At 34.4% G+C, this 19,585-nt stretch overlaps 1 protein-coding gene across 12 annotated transcripts in view; it reads right to left on the bottom strand.

The window, feature by feature from the left end:
• DOCK7 (dedicator of cytokinesis 7) overlaps positions 1–19,585 on the bottom strand; it is a 212,703-nt gene that overhangs the window by 107,828 nt on the left and 85,290 nt on the right. For 11 of the 12 annotated variants that reach the window (XR_002173088.3, XR_012324513.1, XM_019919425.3 and 8 more), the window contains 4 exons: positions 11,012–11,129; positions 7,715–7,785; positions 3,775–3,913; positions 2,658–2,759 (listed from right to left, as the gene is read on the bottom strand). Coding sequence is in view for 10 of the 12 variants with exons in the window: in XM_019919425.3 (XP_019774984.1) it covers positions 2,658–2,759; positions 3,775–3,913; positions 7,715–7,785; positions 11,012–11,129 (430 nt within the window). In the remaining 2 variants the exon portion in view is untranslated. Of the gene's footprint in view, positions 1–2,657; positions 2,760–3,774; positions 3,914–7,714; positions 7,786–9,009; positions 9,440–11,011; positions 11,130–19,585 lie in introns of those variants that run through there. The other variant, XM_019919427.3, reaches the window with a different exon arrangement.

Below are 19,585 nucleotides of genomic sequence, written 5' to 3'. Positions count from 1 at the left end.
ACTAATCCTGAAACGCTGATGACACTGAACTGAGATAAATTCACTAGAATCACTCTGTTGAGGCATATTGGGGGGCCAAGGTTTGCCTCTCACCATAAAGTTCCAACAGTATTCAACAAGAATGAGTCCAGTTTGGGACATTTTATGTCTGAGATATCTACAGAACATCCTGGCAAAGACATCACTAGGCTTTTTAATTTACCAGACAAATAACTGGCAAGAAATGAGTGAGCAGAGATGCAGATTTAAGATTCATCAACTAGCAGTAGGAGTCAAGAGCATCTTGGTCCTCTTGTAAGTTACATACTACACCACTCTGAGAGTACTGTTCACAGAACTGCAGTCAGTGATCCTGCCTGGGAAGAGCGCTTACAGGTTCAGAGTGAAAAGAACATGAAAACTTAAGGGGGAAACACCAGAAAACCAAGAAAATGTGGTGAAACAAAGCCAACAAAGGTTCACCTTCCTTTTTACCCAGTTTTAAGAAGAAAATGATCCATTTATCACTGAAAATTACCACTGAGTGAAATATAATAAAGCAATAGTTCACTAGTTACAGAAATTAGTTTCTCAGTACCTAAGTGTGATTATATGGCAAGCTTCATATTCTAAGGTCCAAAGAACTGTTGAAGTTAACACATATCAGAAGTTCTCTGACTTTCTGAATCAAAGACAGCTCAACCTCAACCAGGAAAGTGAATACAAAATTGCATTAAGCAATGACCTATAAAAGTCAAATATTTAAGTATTTATCTCTCACTTGCTTTAAATTAAGCACTAAAATTAATATATACTATGCTTTAAATATAATAATGGGGCTTCCCTGGTGGCGCAGTGGTTGAGAGTCTGCCTGCTGATGCAGGGGACACGGGTTCGTGCCCCGGTCCGGGAGGATCCCACATGCCACGGAGCGGCTAAGCCTGCGCATCCGGAGCCTGTGCTCCGCAACGGGGGAGGCCGCAACAGTGAGAGGCCCGCGTACCGCAAAAAAAAATAAAAAATAAAAACAAAATATAATAATGATGCTAAGAATATATACTGTTCTTTTAATATAGTAATTAAAATATACAAAAGTTTAAGCACTTAATCAGGTAGTTTAATCTCACATATCAATCAGCCATACTATGTATCTATAGTCAAATCCAAATTATCACCATATTCTTTATATATGAACATACACGTTGTAGCTAGAAGAAAACCATCAGCCTCCCCCTTTAGAAAGGTGACCTCGAATCTGCAAATCAATTAAGAACAAATCTATAACTTCCATAAAATTATATTTTCTTTTAAAATATTTCCTTTTGGGGGCTTCCCTGGTGGCGCAGTGGTTGAGAGTCCACCTGCCGATGCAGGGGACACGGGTTCATGCCCCGGTCCAGGAAGATCCCACATGCCGCGGAGCGGCTGGGCCCGTGAGCCATGGCCGCTGAGCCTGCGCGTCCGGAGCCTGTGCTCCGCAACGGGAGAGGCCACAACAATGAGAGGCCCGCGTACCGCAAAAAAAAAAAAAAAAAAAAAAATATCCTTTTGAAATACGATGCTACCCCTGACAGAAGACTAATTTATTTTACTGAAAAGATATGTTCCTGGAAAACTGAATGAAAGATTTGGGGGTTGGGGGGTTTCTGTCCTATTTCTTTCCTACGGTCTTTATTCATTCATTTAATAAATATTCATTAACTGTCTACTATGAGCCAAGCACTATTCTAAGCACTGGTAGATACAGCAATGCATAAGAAAGACAAAGTCCTTAACCTCATGGAGCTTATACTCTGTAGACAATAAACAGATAAACAAAGATATATGAACTATAAAGTCAGTGGTAAGTTTTTTTTTTTTTGGCTGCGCCCCACGGCATGTGGGATCTTAGGTCCTGACCAGGGATCAAACCCAAGCCCCTGCAGTGGAAGTGCCGAGTCTTAACCACTGGACTGCCAGGGAAGTCCCAGTGATAAGTATTATGAGGATAAGCAAAGGGATAAAAAGCGATGGAGGCTGCTACTTAAAACAAAGTAATTATAGATGACTTCTCTGAAGAGGGGATATTTGAGTGGATATCTGAATTAAATAAGAAGCAGGTCTTGTGATAGAGCATTGCCAGCAAAGGAAAGTACAAACAGCCTGAGATGGGAATGTGCTCTTCATGTATGAGGAACAACAAAGGCGCTGTGCTATATAGTCAGGGCAGAATGACAGAGAATGGTGAGAAAGGAGGTCAGAGCAGTAGCCTTACATTGCCTTTTTTTTTTAATTAAAAACAATATAAATTTATTTGTGAAAACTTTTAAAGTTCTATAATGAAAAATAAATGCCACCAGGAGAACATTCACAAGACACATTTCAGATTAATGGTTACAAACAATTGTAGTCAAAGCATTAAGAGACATTGGTAATCATCATGTAACCGTTCTCTCAAAAGGCACTTTGGTTTTTGAACAGTGGCTACTGATTCTTGATTGAGATTTTCCCAATGTTTTTGTTTCTTTCAAGTCACATATGTCATCATCAAAGCTGCTAATGTCCCTTGGAAAATAATATTATTACTTCACTATATACATACTTAGAGAGAGAAGAAACAGCAAGTTTGAGAAAACTATCTTTGTAATGAAAAGCCCATTTCATTCAAACTGGAGAATTTCAATGTGAGAGAAACTGACCTCAGGAGACAGTACAGAATAAGCCTGTGGCGGTTTTTCCAGTGAGACCGGTAGGCAAAACTGCCCAGTCTTTAATCGTCCATTCTGAAGCATCGGTATCCACTTTTAAATAAAAAGGAAACAATATTAATTTAAATATGTTTGTTATAAAAGTAATTACTTGGAAAATCTGTTTTAAGAACTTGGTATGAGCCAAATTCATTTCACATCACTAAACACCAAGGGGATTTAATTATCAGGTAATAATAATAGGTTTTCATAATTCCTCTAAAGAAGTTTCCCCAACAATATTTAAGGAGGATCCCCAAAACATTACCAGCTAACTATGCAATACTTAAATCTATAGCAGGTCCTCATTATCCAAGGGAAAGTTGGTAATAGAAAGTAGAAAAGGCCACAAAGTGAATCAATTTTAAACTGGGGTAATAGTGTCAATGTAAATAGGGAAAGAAAGATTTGATTAGATAAGAATGTTGGAAACAAAACTAAGAAGTATGACATAAACTTATTTTCTTACATTTAGCAAAAATTCATGTCATAAGCTGAAGACAAAAGATATGTATCAAATGTTAGTTTTTCTCTTTTAGGTGAAGGCATGCCTTTCTGACAAAATTGTGGTAGCACACTCTGATGTATTCATCTTAGGTTTACTTTTGTGATTCAATAGTAATGATTTTCAAAAAATACTCAGGCGTTTTAATTGCTTTAATTAAGACAATTAAAAAGGGTTTTAATTGCCAAGGGTCTCTTCTAATCATTTTACGTTCAAACCATTTTCTTCCGAAGAACGCTTAAAACTGTTACATTTACATCTCTTTTAATCATTTTACGTTCAAACCATTTTCTTCCGAAGAACGCTTAAAACTGTTACATTTACACAGTACTGTTGGGTAAATATACAGTAATCAGGACCAACACCTAAGTGTTTACACATGTTAGTTAGTTAATTAATGACACTGGTTAACTATATTGAGAATTTTCTTGTTATGATGACCCTTCCTAACGAACATGGGGAATCAGATAAGGAATACTCAAATAATAATGAACACCAATTATCTTAAATATTGTTAATTATATTTAAGATCAAAGGGCTAAATATTTAACAAAATATACTTACCGTGTATCCAACAGGAGTTTCAAGAGGAGTATTTTGTTTTTGTTGACAACTAACATGATAAAAAGTAAAAAGCAAGTGATGATGGTCAGTTAAAGTAGCAGGGAGTTTAACCTTGATTTCTTCATGAAAATCAGGAGACCTTCATACAAAAACAAAACAAAACATCAATAGTCAGTAATGTGTTCAAAATAAACAGTTATTGCATTTGTATGTTTGAGTAATTTTAAAATTAATTTCAGGATTCATGCTTAATTTTTCTTCTAGTCCAAAATATTTTTATTTCCAAGCTCTTAAGTAAAGTAACTAACCCCTACTTCCAGATGAGGGAGCTGCCACTGTTTCTGAAATTTCTCATCCCATTTTTATTAATGGGTTGAGTAATCCTACTATTTGAAAATTCATTAATAATCACCACCTTGATGCTGAAATCTTCATTAGATTGGAAACTGTATAAGAGAAGAGACTAGGGCAAGGCTTTCTATATTTATAAACCAATTTGGATACATATTACATAGAAAAAAAATAATGAGCTTTTATAAGTGTATATCTTATAACCATACCATAGAAAAACATTTTTCTGTTATAGGAGTACAGCTTCATAGTAAGACTAAATTGTATTATCCTTTTGTTAAAAAAAATAAGAAAGAAAGAAAGAAAAAAGGAATCTTTAGACAACTTGGTATCAAGATGGGCTCTCTATGCAATGTCTTATATCTATCATTCCATTGCTAAAGAAATAAATGTTACCTAAACATGGACAGTTGTGTATTGACTGACAGCTTTACAAAAAAAAAAAAAAAAAAAAAAGGACAAGGAAAAGAGAAAAAAGAAAAGAAAAAAATCAGGGAATCCCCACAAATTGCAATGTGCCCCACCCTTTAGAAGGGCTCCCAGCTACTAAGGAATACAACAAATATCATATTTGATCAAACCAATGGCACTTGCATCTCAATATTCATTGAGAGTGGGCCCTAAGAGCATTTTTATAAGATAGCATGGCTGCTATTTATGATATAGACCTAAAAGGGATAGAACCTTAGCATCCCCATCTTCCATATTCAGTTAGTATCTCTCTGTTGTATTCAATAAAAATACAGCCAAACCATATAGTTCCAACTACCTTTAAAGTGAAGCCCATCCCACCAGTTAGGGATTTTTCTCTGATGCTAAATATGTCAAATATTCTTCCATCTCAAATAAGCCTCAAAAATGCTAACAGGTGTAGATCTGATCACAGAAAAATTAAGTGGCATAAGGCTTTTAATACCCGTAAGAAAGGTAGCTAATGCTAGCCATCTGAGAATTTGATGACTTTGGTGAATAAAAGATGCTATATAGATCTTATTACTGATCTCACTAATCACCACTGAGTTACGAGAAAGTTGAATTTACTAGTAATGTTAGACTGTATCATTTTAATTCTACTAACGCTAAGAGCAACAAAATAAAGACCTAGCCACAAACTGAGATACTTTTAGAAAATACAACCTTCTTTATAAATATCTTTTCTGGCTTCTAGTGCTTTAGTTCATCTCTTTCCTGAAATCATATTATGTAAAGGCTCTTATGGAAAATTAAACATCTACGAGTTATTCATCAACAAGTATTTTTAATTACCCACCATTAGGCTAAGCACTGTGTTACTTTTGTGGTGGTTTTAAAGATGAACATAAGAAAAATAACCCTCAAAAATATATAATTCAGTAGAAATATAAGTAAGACACACATATATCAATAGCTATGCTATAAAGCAGGGGTTGGCAAACTATGGCCACAGGCCAAATCCAGTCCACTACTTCATCTGTAAAGCCTACAAACTAAAAATGATTTTTATATTTTTAAGTGCTTAAAAAAATTCAAAAGAATATTTCACTTGAGATATTAAATGAAATTCAAATTTCAGGGTCCATAAATAAAATTTTATTGGAAGACAGCCATGCCCATTTATTTGCAATTTACTGTACATGGCTACTTTTGCACTACAACAGCAAGGTTGAGTAGTTGCAAGAGACCAGATGGCACACAAGGCCTAAAATATATACTATTTGGCCCTTTTTAGAAAAGTTTGCCGACCCCTAGTGTACAGCATATAAGGTTAAGTGCTTCAAGAACAGAGCTGAATTGATTACTTCAAGTTTTAGATCAGGGAACTGTCATTTAGGAAGAGATATATGATATGGGCCTTAAAGTATGAGTAGGAGTTCAATTAGAGGGAACTAGTATTACAACAGAAAAAAGATCCAAGAAAGGCCCAGAAACAGGACAGCACAAGATATGCTTGGTAATGAGGCAGAAATACAATCATCAAGATGTAAAAGACGATTGTATATTAGACAAAATAAGAAGGAAGGCAAGAATGTCTTACACTTTGAGTCAGAGCAACTGGAAAAATCGTAGTACGATTAATAAAAATAAAGAGTCAGACAGCGATTGGCTTAGGAAGAGTCGACAACAAATACATGGAAATTGAGAAGGCAGCAGGCACTCGAATGAATACGTCTAAAAGGCCACTGAAAATACACATCTGTATCTCAGAAAGAAGGTTATGAGAGAAAATAAACAGTGCGAACAATCCACATAAATGTAAAAGTAGTAGTATTTTCATTGAATGTAACTCTGGAAATACATATAAGATTATTTAGGGAGAGAATATTATAGAAAAAGAAGGATAAAGGCAAAACTTTCGTATTTTGTGTGGAAGGCCTATGTTTTAAAGAAAAAGAAAAATTAGAATAATTACTATTAAAAAAAAGTGTTCAAAGGGATAAAAGGAAACCAAGAGAGGGTCATAAAATAAATATGAGAAAGAAAAGCTTTAAGGAGGGTAAGGAAAAACCATGCTACACAACAGCACTGAAGAAAGACTTTTTTTTAAGTATAGAAAACAAATTTTGTGGCAATAAGAGATGGAGCCAATGAAACAGAAGACTGATGATGCAAGAAAAGGAATAACTGATGGAGTCACATCCTAAAGAGCCTGGATAAGGTCGTTTTGAGAGCAGAGATGAAAAGATCCACACTGAGGAAGGTGTGCGCCATTACCACCTTTGAAACAGAGGAAAGGCAGATCTGCATGGAGACAATTTGAGGTGAAGAGCATAGAAGTTGATAGATCTCAAGTTAGATGGTCTCAATCAACTTCATAAAGTAGGAACACTAGAGTTAAAGCAAACAGAAAAGAAGTAGGAGCTAGAGAAAGGGGAAGAAAAGCTTACAATAGCTACTGCCAAATGGGAGAGAAGGTAAAAAAGTGACAACAAAAAAATTTACCAAAGAACAGAGGGGCCAAAAGAAGATAAAATGCGATAAAATAAATTACTGTAGCCCCATCATATGATAAAATAACATCAATTTGTGGCAGCCCTGATTGGCACAATTTTGTGTTTTTTCTCCAATAGCATTCGATAATCAAAACAAAAGAAGGGGGAGAGGGAGGTGAACGAGGGGGATGGGGAGGGAGGGCAGGAGGAAGAGGAGGAGGGGAAAGAAAGCAGAAGTTAAAGCTTATCCAGAGTTAACAATCGATTCCTAAAGAAGTAAAAGGGAAAGTCACTGAGTCGAAGATTTATTGGATGTTGCACCAATTTAACTGACTAATGAGTGCAAGCTTAGTAAAGAGTTAAGTAAAACTACAAAGTGTCAGGTGAAAATAACAGGGAAAGACCAAAGGACCAGAGGCCATAATGATAATCAATAACAATATAATAAAAATGAAAGGATCAGAGAATTTGACAGAAAAGATGTTTTGTGCATAAAGTCTTATATTTGAGATGTCTACGGAGAGAATGTGCATCTACAGGTTGAAAATTATAACTTTGATGTCAGCTGTCTTGAATTTGCACATCCAGTGCAGCAAAGCATTTGGTAAACACACTAACGTGAGTGCTAACAATGCCACTGAGAAGTGAGAAACTTTGAAAGAAATATTTGAATTCAGTACCTGTTATGATATACTACGGCTGTATAGGCTTCCTTTGAAAATTCTGAACAGCTAGATTTACCAAAGATTACCTGTAACAAATAACAGCATGTTGAAACTTTGTTGTAATAAATGCTGGATGTTTCAAATCTATGTAAGAATTTGTCTGATTTAATAACTGAGAACAATGGGCAAAATAAGCCCAATGAAGAACAATGTGCCTATACGTTCAATTGCTTAACTGTAAATTTCTTTTCAACTATAGACCCATCTGACATTCAAACATTCAAAAAGTTTCTATCCATTATATTTATATCTATTGGGCAATAAGGTACATTTCTTTCCTTTTTCTTAAAGAAGGTAAAGAATTCATTTTAAAATCTAGATGTAGCACATCATTTGGAATTTACATAAGAAATATGATCCTAGAATGGTGGCATATAACTACTATATAAATTGGTAGATTCTCCACTAAAACAACAGTCATTCTGAACGTCAAATATAAATTATTTATAAATGATATTAAAATACTCTAATTTAGGTCAAGCTATGTACCCTTTAACTTCCAGTACTCCCTGCAAGCTACTCTACAATGGAAGAGGAGCTCCATTCTTATATTCTTATTTATGTGTTTGTTTTTTTTCAAATCCACCACATTAAAAAAAAATACACTACTACTACAATACTTTGGAGAAGGTTTAGAGGTAAAATAATTCAGTCTTGTATATCTGCCTCTCGAATTCTACCAAGCAATACTATGGTTAATTAGGGCAGCAGATTACATAAATGGCTTAATGATGTCAAGGTCATAGCTATGATTACTATGTGACAGGCTTACAATGTTATCTAGTCATAGATTAAACTTCTAAGTCTGGCCAGTCATCTCTACACATGCATGAATACGTATGTGGACATGTCATCACACTTCTATCACACAACTGGTAAAACAACTCAAAGTTTACTCCTTATACAAAGGGGTTAAGTTGCACCATCCTTAAATAAAAAGAACATAACAGATATCTGTGTTTCTTTTTGCAACATTTCAAGCAGGTCCTTTTATTTTAAGGGTATGCAAAAGTGTAATAATTATGACTCTCCTGTATATGTCTAATTTCATCAATTTCTAAGACTACCTTACTATGTTTTTATAAAAATGCTGTTCCAGTGCCAAAATTATGAAGTTTATGATTTTATCATATCAACATTGTATGATCAAAAAGTTATCTTAAGATTCATTTGGACAGTCTTCATTTTTAAAAAAATAAGCAAATATAATGTGTCTGTGTTTATACATTATTTCAAACCAGCCACTCACATAAACATAAAAGCATTATATTTTCATATCACTAATAATACACAAGAGAAAGGAATGCAGTACCTTTTTTTCCCTCTGAGAAGCTATTGTTTTTCAAAAAGTAACTTATTTTCATAACATGCAATGATATAAAGTGAAAAGTGTTCCTTTGACCATTTAACATGTATTTTTAATCATTCATCAACATAGACTGAGCATCAATTATGCCAAGCACTATGATAGGCAAGATACAGATATGAGTAAGACATGGTCCTTGCCCTCAAGGAGCTCACAGTCTAGTGGTTGAGATAAAGAAACAAGCATATAACCATAAAATGAAACAGCCCATAAAAAAAGTAAGAAGACACTAAGGTAGCACCAAATGAAGGAGTGGTATAACTGCCGATATGGCTGGACGCAGCTGGGGCTCTGTAGAGGAGGCTATATGTATGCTAAGACAAGGAAGAGTTTGTTAGGCAAAAAATAAAAACAAATTATTTTACATATACTACATTTGTCATAAGCTCAAATTCATATGGCCATTCACATATAGGATAACAGAGCCATCTATTTTCACAATCCAGCATCTTTTCATTGACTATGGTTAGTGCATTCATTCCTTCGGCAAAAATGAAGAGCTAGTAAAAAGCATGAAATGCTCATTCCAAACCTCAAAAATAAATTCTACATTTATTGAACAAATATTTATTCAGCATGTATTACATGCAAGGATCTGGAACAGCTGCCATAGAAGAATACAAAGATGAATAATTTGTGCTTGCTGCTATCAAGATCTATAAATGTTGATGAAACTGAGGCTACAGTGGAAAGGAAAATATATAGTTTTCTTAGTAAGTATTGTAGAAAATCAAAAGAACTTGATTCAAATGACTGCCATAGAAGGCTAAAATAAAACTCTGTAAACAGTGCACCTGTTCTTAGCGCATTTTCATTCCACTAGGGTTCTTTCAGAGGTTGCACATCTACAGTGATAGATGAGCTCCTACTCCGTAAATTGAAAATCTACTTTCATGGAACCTGAATTTACTAGTGTCCCACAAATCCTAAATGACAATGTGGGCAGTCAAGAACCTCCCCAATCTAGCCTCAATCTACTATTCCTGACTTATCTTGCATTGCTCTGGCTCACTGGCAACTCACCACTCTACCTCTGTTGAAGGACATTCTCCAACTTGAATTGCTCTCCTTTCCCCACAGTCTAGACAGATCCACTGCTATGAACATTTTAACCACCTTTGAGGCATTCTCTCCTTCCTCTGAACACCTATACCTTTGAAACCCTATACTACCAATCTTCTAATAATTAGCACATACCTTGGTTATCAATATTGGCTGCAAAATGTAATCCCTTGGGGAGATTTAAAAATACTGATATCTGCCTGGTATCCCACCCCAGAGATTATAATGTAATTGGAATGGGATTGTCTGGGCATTGGTATTTTTAAAAGCTCCCCAAGTGAGTGTAAAATGCAGCCAAAGTTAAGAACTACTGCCAGAGTTTCTCAACAAAGATGGTAAGAACCATGCAAATTAGAATCACCTGGGGGGGCATTTTCAAACTATACCACAACCCCATAATACTACCCACCACTTTCCACCTCCCTTACCTGGCCTTTCATTCTAAAGGCCGGGAATCAGGATCACAGATGGAAGCGTAGAGAAGAGGTATCTGCTCTGTTAAGAGTACCCTAGGTGATTCTGATCTGGCCCTCTTCTGAAGTTCATTATTTTAAAATTTTATGTATTCTGAATATCCTCTAGATTATGTCTTATTCATCTTTGTATCTCTGGGAGTGCCTAGCATATACCAAGTCCTCAATAAATAAGACTTCAAATAAACTCATTACTACCTGTACAGGAAGTAATGAAGTCTGAAATTTTGTTTGCAAGATCACATTCATTTCCAGTTCAGAGCTGCCAACCAAGTGATTACCTTCCCTGCCCCCAAAAAGGTCTATTTGAACCGTATATGAAGAATAGCAAATGTAAAGAACATTTCTTACCGGCATGGCATTGCTAGGATCCTCCCCATACATAAACTGGACTTTAACTGTTATATTTCTGGCAGAACCTTGACGGTTGGCAAAATTGAGACTCTGAGGGTATACGTAGAGAAGGTTTCTGTGAAGGCAATAGTATACATGATAGTGAATACATATCTAAAAACACTATGTATCACTACTACACACCACAAAAGAAACAGATGAACAAATATTGAATCATTAGCATTTGCTAGACACTATGCTATTTTCACATACAATGTTTGATTTGATCCTTAGAGCAGTCATTCAAACAGACAGCAATCAAATATATCCCCCTTTTGCAGATGAACTGAGGCCCAGAAAAGTTAAGAGATTTTCACATACAATCAAATAAGTGGCAAAGCCGAAATGAGAATACAGTTCAGTCAGACTTAAAAATGCATGTTCTTTCCTCTAGAAGAGGCTACTGGGAAATAAACAAGTATGAACAGAAACATTATTAAGAAGTTAAAAGACAGTTCTAATATTATCTTAGTTTCTCCAAGCAGATATAAATAGGATGACATTTAGAAATCAGGCTTTTTGTATAAATGTGATCAAGGTTTTAAGAGGTATAATATTCTACATTATTATTCAAAAACACATATGATAATACGGTACGTATAACAGTATTAGGTAGTTACTATGAGAAAATCACATACTACTCTACAATTATTCGACTTCATGTCCAGTTGCATCTTACACAGCTTTAATAGTCCCTGCTGCCAACACAGAGATGAGAAATAATTCAAGGAAAGGCACCAAAAGAGAGGGCTTAAAAAAAAAAAAAAGATTGAGAGTTACTTTACCTAAAAACTAGTGTTTGCTCAGAGCTGATGAACAAGACTTCAAGCATAATAAAACCCTCCTCATCAACTGCTAGGACAATGAAAATAGGTCTAAATTTTCTAGAAGGTGGTAGAGCAATATAGGAATTTTAAATGAACATACGCTTTGACCCAACAAACCCACCTCTAGTCTAAGGAGAGAACTGCACATACGTACAAATGGGTGTGTTCAAAGAAATGCATGACATTTTTTATATTAGGAAATAATTATAAAGAAACATGTTCATCAGTACTGGACTAATTAATTAAGATATATTAAAAGAAGAATACATTTCAGAGTCCCAAAAAATGACAATATGCAGCAGTATTTATTAATGCAGAAAGAGATACCCAGCATGTTGGATGAAAAAAAGGTTGCAGGGCAGGATGTATAGTGGCATTAACCTATTTACGGAAAACTGTGAAGAAATAATGGCTGAAAACTTCTCTAATCTGAGGAAGGAAACAGACATCCAGATCCAGGAAATTCAGAGAGTTCCAAATTAGATGAACTCAAAGAGACCCACACCAAGGCACATTATTATTAAAATGTCAAAAGTTAAAAACAAGATAAAAAGAGGTAAAATATATCACACATCTAATGGCACGGAAATACCTATAAACAAGACCATTTCAAAACAATGCTGTGTTGTGAGAGAAGTATGCAGAAGCTATGGGAGGAACAGACAGGTACTTAGTTGATCATGGAGAAGTCTTTTCATCTACTCCCTTTGCAATACATTTGTTGAAGAATTATTGATATTTTTGTGTAGATTTTTCCAGAGGCTGGATTTTACTAACTGCACACTGTAGTGACATTTAACATGTTCCTCTGTGTTTTCTATGAATTGAGAGTTGAATCTAGAACCTTGGTCAAATTTTGGTGGCAAGATCACTTCATAAATGGTACTGTGTCCTTCTATCAGGAGGAAAATGTTTGGTTGTTGTTTCATTTTTTGTGCAATTAGTAGACAATGATGACCAATGCCTAAATCCATTAACTCATTAAGGATTGCCAAAAGGTGATATTCTATCATTGCTTCTTTATTTAACAGCTGGAATATCTCTATGAAGAGCACTTTTCCTTATCTACTATTTGCTTTGCCAGTGAGCCATTATATGAGAGGCAAGAATAAATGCTTGATTCTTTTCCATTAGCTGCCAGTTTTCAAAATAATCAGTTGGTACATTACATTCCTCTAAAAGGGATCAATTGTGTCTTTCTTTTACAGCATCACTTATAAACTCACGGACCAAACATATTAACGGGTTTCAATATTTTGCAGTTATTATCTTTATTGGTGTTCAAACTGTACCATCTTTGACAGGTGAAAAGGTCGATTCAAACTGGCTCATGATTCCTTTTGATTCAGTCAAAATAGTCTTTGACGGCTTCTTACTACCTGTTACGAGAAGACCTTCCAGGCTCTTCTTGTACACTTTCTTCCCAAACCTGGAATCAGCCATTTCTCCAAGGAGTTGGGGTTTTTGAATGGGTAATGTTTTTCCAGGCCACTCATTGTGGGTTATTCATTGTTTCTAGGCCTTTTAAAGTTGAAAGAGTTAGGGGAAAATGCTTTTAACATGAAATATATCCTGAGTTCATAGTGATAATCCAAATTCAAATTCAAGAATACAAGGTTTTTATTCATTCTTTTCTATCTTGCACTTATATATCATTTTTCCTGTGCTGAGAATCATTCTCAAGGACATCAACTATGAGAGAACTAAAATATCACTTAATTACTCTCATTGTGTATTATTCCAACAAAGGAGTCTTAAGGAACTTGAAGATTATGTGGTCATCCAGAAGAGGATGAGCCTACAAAGACTGATAAGGCACCCACAAAGAAACAGAAGGAAAACCATGGAAGTACAGTGGCAAGGAAGCCCAAGGAAGAAATTACAAGCAGAATTATGAGTTAAGTGTCAAATGCTATTCACAGACCAAATAAGGTAAGAAATGAAAAATGTCAACTGAATTTAGCAACTTCAAAGTCACTGGAAATCTCAGGCTGAAAACAGACAAAAGTAGGTTTAAAGAGTAAGTAGGAGGTAAGAAAATGAAATAAGTGAAATTCTGAAGAGTGTAGCTGAGAATGGGAGAAAGATAATGCAATAGTTGGAGACAGAACATAGGGATTTGGGAAGCTTTTTAAGATTGGAAAGGTTTAAGTTCGATTAAATCCTAATGAAAAGAATTTAGTTGAGACAGAGTTTGCATACACTAGAACAAGAATGTAATGATTCCTGAAATGGTGGGAGAGAACAGGATCCAAAGCACATGATAACAGATCGGCCTTTATTATGTTTATAATGCCTCATTGTGACATTTATTGAGTATGCAGTATACTAGATACTGAGAATATAGAGATAAAAGACAAAGTTCTTGACTTCATAGAACTCACAGTCTGGAGGGAGAATAAGACAGGCATACTTGCAGTATGATAAATGCTATGAACATAGAATGTCACTGGGGCCCACAAGAGGACTTGAAACTAAAGAATCTGCCCATAAATTCCCGTGAGAAATTTTCAAGTACGATAGACATGCAAAACACACAGAAAAGCAAAACACATCATGCCTTCCCCCACCCCTCAATTTCTGCATTTGGATTACTACTGTTTTAGCTTTGTGGATATGGACATAACTGGCCCCTTCCCATCTTTCGAGTCTTAGAAAGCCTCACTTTACCTCCCCACATAACATCACTTTGTTATCCCATTCACAACTCTTAAATAATCTGCTTAAGATAATCCTAAATTATCTTGTTTGTTTGTACATTATTTCTTGTTTATGTATCTCCTTAAATAAAGCCCAAATTCCATGAGGGCAAGGACCTTACGAATCTAGTTAACTGCTATATTTCCAGTGCCTAGAATAGTTCCTCATATGAATAAATGATTGATTGAATGAATGAATAGTACAGAACTCACATAATATTTTAGTTACTTAACTCTTCTGGAGTTTGAATTTTCATATGAAATGCGAATTAACTGAACATTAAGCTATGCTTGATTTCTAATATAAGCAATACAATTTTAAATTCAACTTGTCTATGAAGGTGAAAGGCATGCATTTAGCCTAGACTCTTTTTCATTTGACTGCTAACTCCACTAATAAATTTCCACATAAACCCAGTAAGTCTTTACCGTGCATTTATAATACTCCTTCAGAGGAACTTTAAATCAGCAGAGAGAAGGTAGATCAATGAAAAGTGTTGAGTTGCTGAGATAGCTGACTGGCCTTTTTTAAGGCTGAATTCATATTTCACCACTTCCTCAAAACAAATTCCAGATTAAATCAAAGTTTTAAATAATAAAAATAAAACCATAAAAGTACTAGAAAACCTTTAAAGAGACCATATTTTATAGGTGACGAAGGCATTTCTGAGCACGAGCCACAAAAAATCATAAAAGACAAATTTTAAAGCCTCTACAGAGCAGGGGATACCATAAACACAAGTGGAAGACAAAGGACAAATTGGAAGAACACTGTTCGCTACACACATGACAAAGAGTTAGTATCCATCACATGTGAATAATTCCTAAAATTATTCAGAAAGGGACAAACAAAAAAGGGGTGGGGAGTTTGATGGGGGGAGGGAGACTCAGATAATTCTCAGGTAATTCACAAAGAGAGCAAGACAGACAGCAAAATAAACTAGATATATGTGCCTACTAGGTTTATCAATATTTTTTGTCTTTGTCAATTTAAAGCATTGGTAAAAATTCATGGGAAAAGAGGAACTCTCATATACTCTTGGTAGGGATATAAATTGGCACAATTCTTTTAAAGGATAATCTGACAAGAGAAATCTACTTTGAAAGTTAACATCTATGAACTTATCATATGAAAATATGTATACACAAACATAAACACCTTTTCTATGCATATTGTTTGTAATCAGAAAATTGCAAGCAACTGAAATGATCATTGACAGGCAGATGATTAAATTAAGGTGCATCCATATAATAAAAGATTGTGCAGCCATTTAAAAGGATATGGTATAGGCACTCATATGAAAATAAATTTTAAAATGTTATGGTCTTGAATCAATTTATATATATAACACAAGCTATATATAACACACTCCCATTTGTGTTAAAAAAAAAATTACATTTAGGCAGTCATCCAAGGGAACTGGTATGATAGACCCCAAAATGTTAATAGGGAAGAGTCAGGATTTTTATTTTTTATAGGTTTTTCAAATATCTGAGTTTCCACGATAAATACTTTCAACATAACAAATTAACATTTATTAATAGTGAACATGAGAAAAAAGCTAAGATAAACAAAATGATTCCTTCGAAAGTCACTCATCTTCTGGACCTCTGCTGTCCAATAATATGGTCTAGTGAGACCATATGGTCTAGTGAGACCATAAAATACATACTAGATTTGGATTAAACAAAACATACTATTAAAATTAATTTCACTTGTTTCTTTTCAGTTTTTTACACATATAGCTCACACTATATTTCCATTGGACAGTGCTGTTCTGGACAAAGAGAGGAAAAGGGAGCTAACGTATTGATATTACTCTGGCATTATTCTTTAGTTACTATAAATATTTCTATTTATAAATATGCTTTTCTCAGTTACTTTTAGAATCTTTCTACAGAATATATTAATTCAAAAACAAATGACCACAGTTTAAAAGGAAGAAATTACTAGTGATACTATATTCAACAGATTCCAAGTGCCTTGTGTTTTATTTGGAACTCAAATCTCCATAAGATTGCACAACCTGGGGGAGGATAAGGGACTTTGCTTTGCTTGGAATTTAAACAAAGCTCCCAAATGTCCTAAAATTCTATGCAGCTAAGAAGTTTTGTATATTAGTTCTTTGAAACTAGGAATTCTTAAATTAGGTCTTAATTTTGCTTAGTTTCTTATTTTCTTTGGCATAAAAATTTTAAGTTTTTACTGGTTACATCTTATCAGAGTTCTATTTATACAGGCACAAGTTCAAGCAAAGATTAGATTCTGCCTTTAACAATGTGTACTCAGACAGGGGGCATTAAAAGGTAGATGTAAAAATCATTTACAAAATTACTACTTTCATTACATTTCCCATGTTGACACTCTTCCACAGCTTATAATTAGGCAAATTATTCATTTTAATTATATTAAATAACATGTCAAACTATGGTAAGAAAAAAAATTATCCAGATATTTCTACCCAGAGACAATATATACTATAAACCAAGAATATGCAACCGCTGCCTCTAATCTATCTTTTTGTGTTACATGTGAGGAAATATATAAATTGTGCAAAAAGTGTCAATACTCCAGCAGAGTAACCAAATAGAAGGAAATTTCTTCACACAGCCTTTCTTTGGTATTAGTGTCCAGTTACTTTCATGCACTGGAAGGGACTACTTTTCAAATTCCTTTCTCTGAAAAGAACCTCCTATATCAAAAAGGTGTATCTATTATATGCAAATTTTGTGTTTGAAAAACTCCCATGTTAAGACTTTATCATTATCTTACTCATTCAATAAAAATGTATGGTTTCTCCAGCATGTTAGGCATTGTACTAAAGTGCTATACAGGATATAAATTTAAAACAGATATAGATCTTACCAATGAACAGCTTATAGTACAATAGAGACAAGAAGCTGGCTCATCTCCATTCCCCCTCAACTAGAAAATGGATGAAATATCAGGGTCAATAGTTTTAAGCCAGAAAAGTAGACAGTTTAGTTAGAAGTTTCAAAATATGCCCTTCAGGACCAATGATCACAACACTAACATATCTCTTTTAAAAAAAGGGAGGAAATTCAAATTTCTTCATTAGTTCAACATACACTTCTATAATTCCATAACATGTACCAGTGGTAAAGGTAAGATGAAAATGAAGAATAAGGAAAAATATTTTGTTTTTCTTCTTCATTAGTGGAAGTATTAGTATATTTTTATCTACTTGCATTCTATATTTCTCTTACAAACAGAAATATTTATGTGGTTCTGTATTGGACACTTAGAAAAAGTATATACAGGCTAAACAAAAGACATAATTCCTTGTACTTATCAAGGTCCAAGAGACCAAAACTCAGAAAACCCAGACTCTAGCAAAACTTCCCAATTTATGTCATCTTAACATAAGACTAGATAATATTTACCAATAAAATATTACAGCAATATTACATAAGTGCATTGCCTTTTTAATTACAAAAGAATACTCATATATAATACTGTGTAATGTTTACTAAACACTAGGTAGTGCTCTAAGTGCTTTAAAATATTTTTAGTCTTTATATAATTCTATAGAGTAGATATTATCTTCACTTGATAGACAAGAAAACAGAGGTCAGAAAAGCTAAGTAATTTCACAGAGCTGAAGAACAGCACAGCCAGGATTCCAATTCATCCAGTCTCTCTCCAGAATCAAACTCTTAGCCACTGTGGTTTACTACATCTACTGCAACTGTTCTATCCAAAAGCCCTTAATCCTAAATCACCAAAAGAAAGGGTCTCTGTTTTACTCCAGGAAGAAGCATTTCTAAGAATAAATTTGGAAATGATAAATTTTGTAAAGTTTTGCTTGATAATTTACCATATAAACTGAAATTCATTATGTTAAAACTTTTCCCTTTGCAAAAAGAGCTATTGCATTTATGAAAAATTTCATTTAGATAGGGCTAATCACACACACATACACACACACAAATTAGAAGGTAATTTCATGGATATAATAACTAACATTTTGAGTACTTCCTATTTGCCAGACACTGTTCTAAGTACTTTACACATACTACTTCTTTTGCTTCTCCTTAAGTATGTACCAAAAAAAAATACCCAACTTACAGAAGAGGAGACTGAGGTGTGGGAAGGTTAAGTAACTTATCTAAGGCAGGATAGCTAGATCTGGCTTCTGGACCAGACCATAATCTGATTCCAAAGACCACACTCTTAACAATTTTACTATATTAATTTGTCAAGATAAGGCATTTTAAAAGTATTTATTATTTTCTCAAAAATAGTTCTTAATATGAACACTCAAGAAAAATAATCACTTATAATTTAACTGAAACATTTAGTATTTTTCCTTTTAACACTAAGTTAGAAGCACAGGGGAACATTATTTTTAATCATACTATTAATTTTTTGGTTTTGTTAAATTTAGATCATGAATATTGTTACCAAGCACACAAACTTTAGAAAAACTTATAATGGGCAAATAGTTTCTGACATTTTAAGTATTGGGTTGGCCAAAAAGTGCCTTTGGTTCATAAAAAAAAATAAAAGACACATTCTTCATTTTCACCACGAACTTTATTGAACAATGTATTCACTCTTTTGTTCCACTACCTTCTGCCATTTTTAGGTAACTTCATAATTCCATCTTCCCAACTTTTTATCTTTTTGAGTGAAGAACTGTTCCAGGTGCCCTTTACAGTCTTCCAGGGGATTGAAATTTTTTCCATTAAGAGAATTCTGTAAAGACCAAAATAAATGGAAATCCAAAGGTGCAATGTCTGGTGAATACAGTGGATGAATCAGAACCCCCCAGCCAAGCTTAACAGTTTTTGCCTGGTCATCAAAGAAACATACAGTCTTGCGTTATCCTGATGGAATATTATGCGTTTTCTGTTGACTAATTCTGGATGCTTTTTGTTGAGTGCTGCTTTCAGTTGGTCTAACTGGGAGCAGTACTTGCTGGAGTTAATCGTTTGGTTTTCCGGAAGGAGCTCATAATAGAGGATTCCCTTCCAATCCCACC

Source organism: Tursiops truncatus, chromosome 1 (genome assembly GCF_011762595.2).
Source record: "Tursiops truncatus isolate mTurTru1 chromosome 1, mTurTru1.mat.Y, whole genome shotgun sequence".
Lineage (NCBI taxonomy): Eukaryota > Metazoa > Chordata > Mammalia > Artiodactyla > Delphinidae > Tursiops > Tursiops truncatus.
Note: the sequence above shows the minus strand (reverse complement) of the source record. Positions and strands in the feature narration are given on the sequence as shown.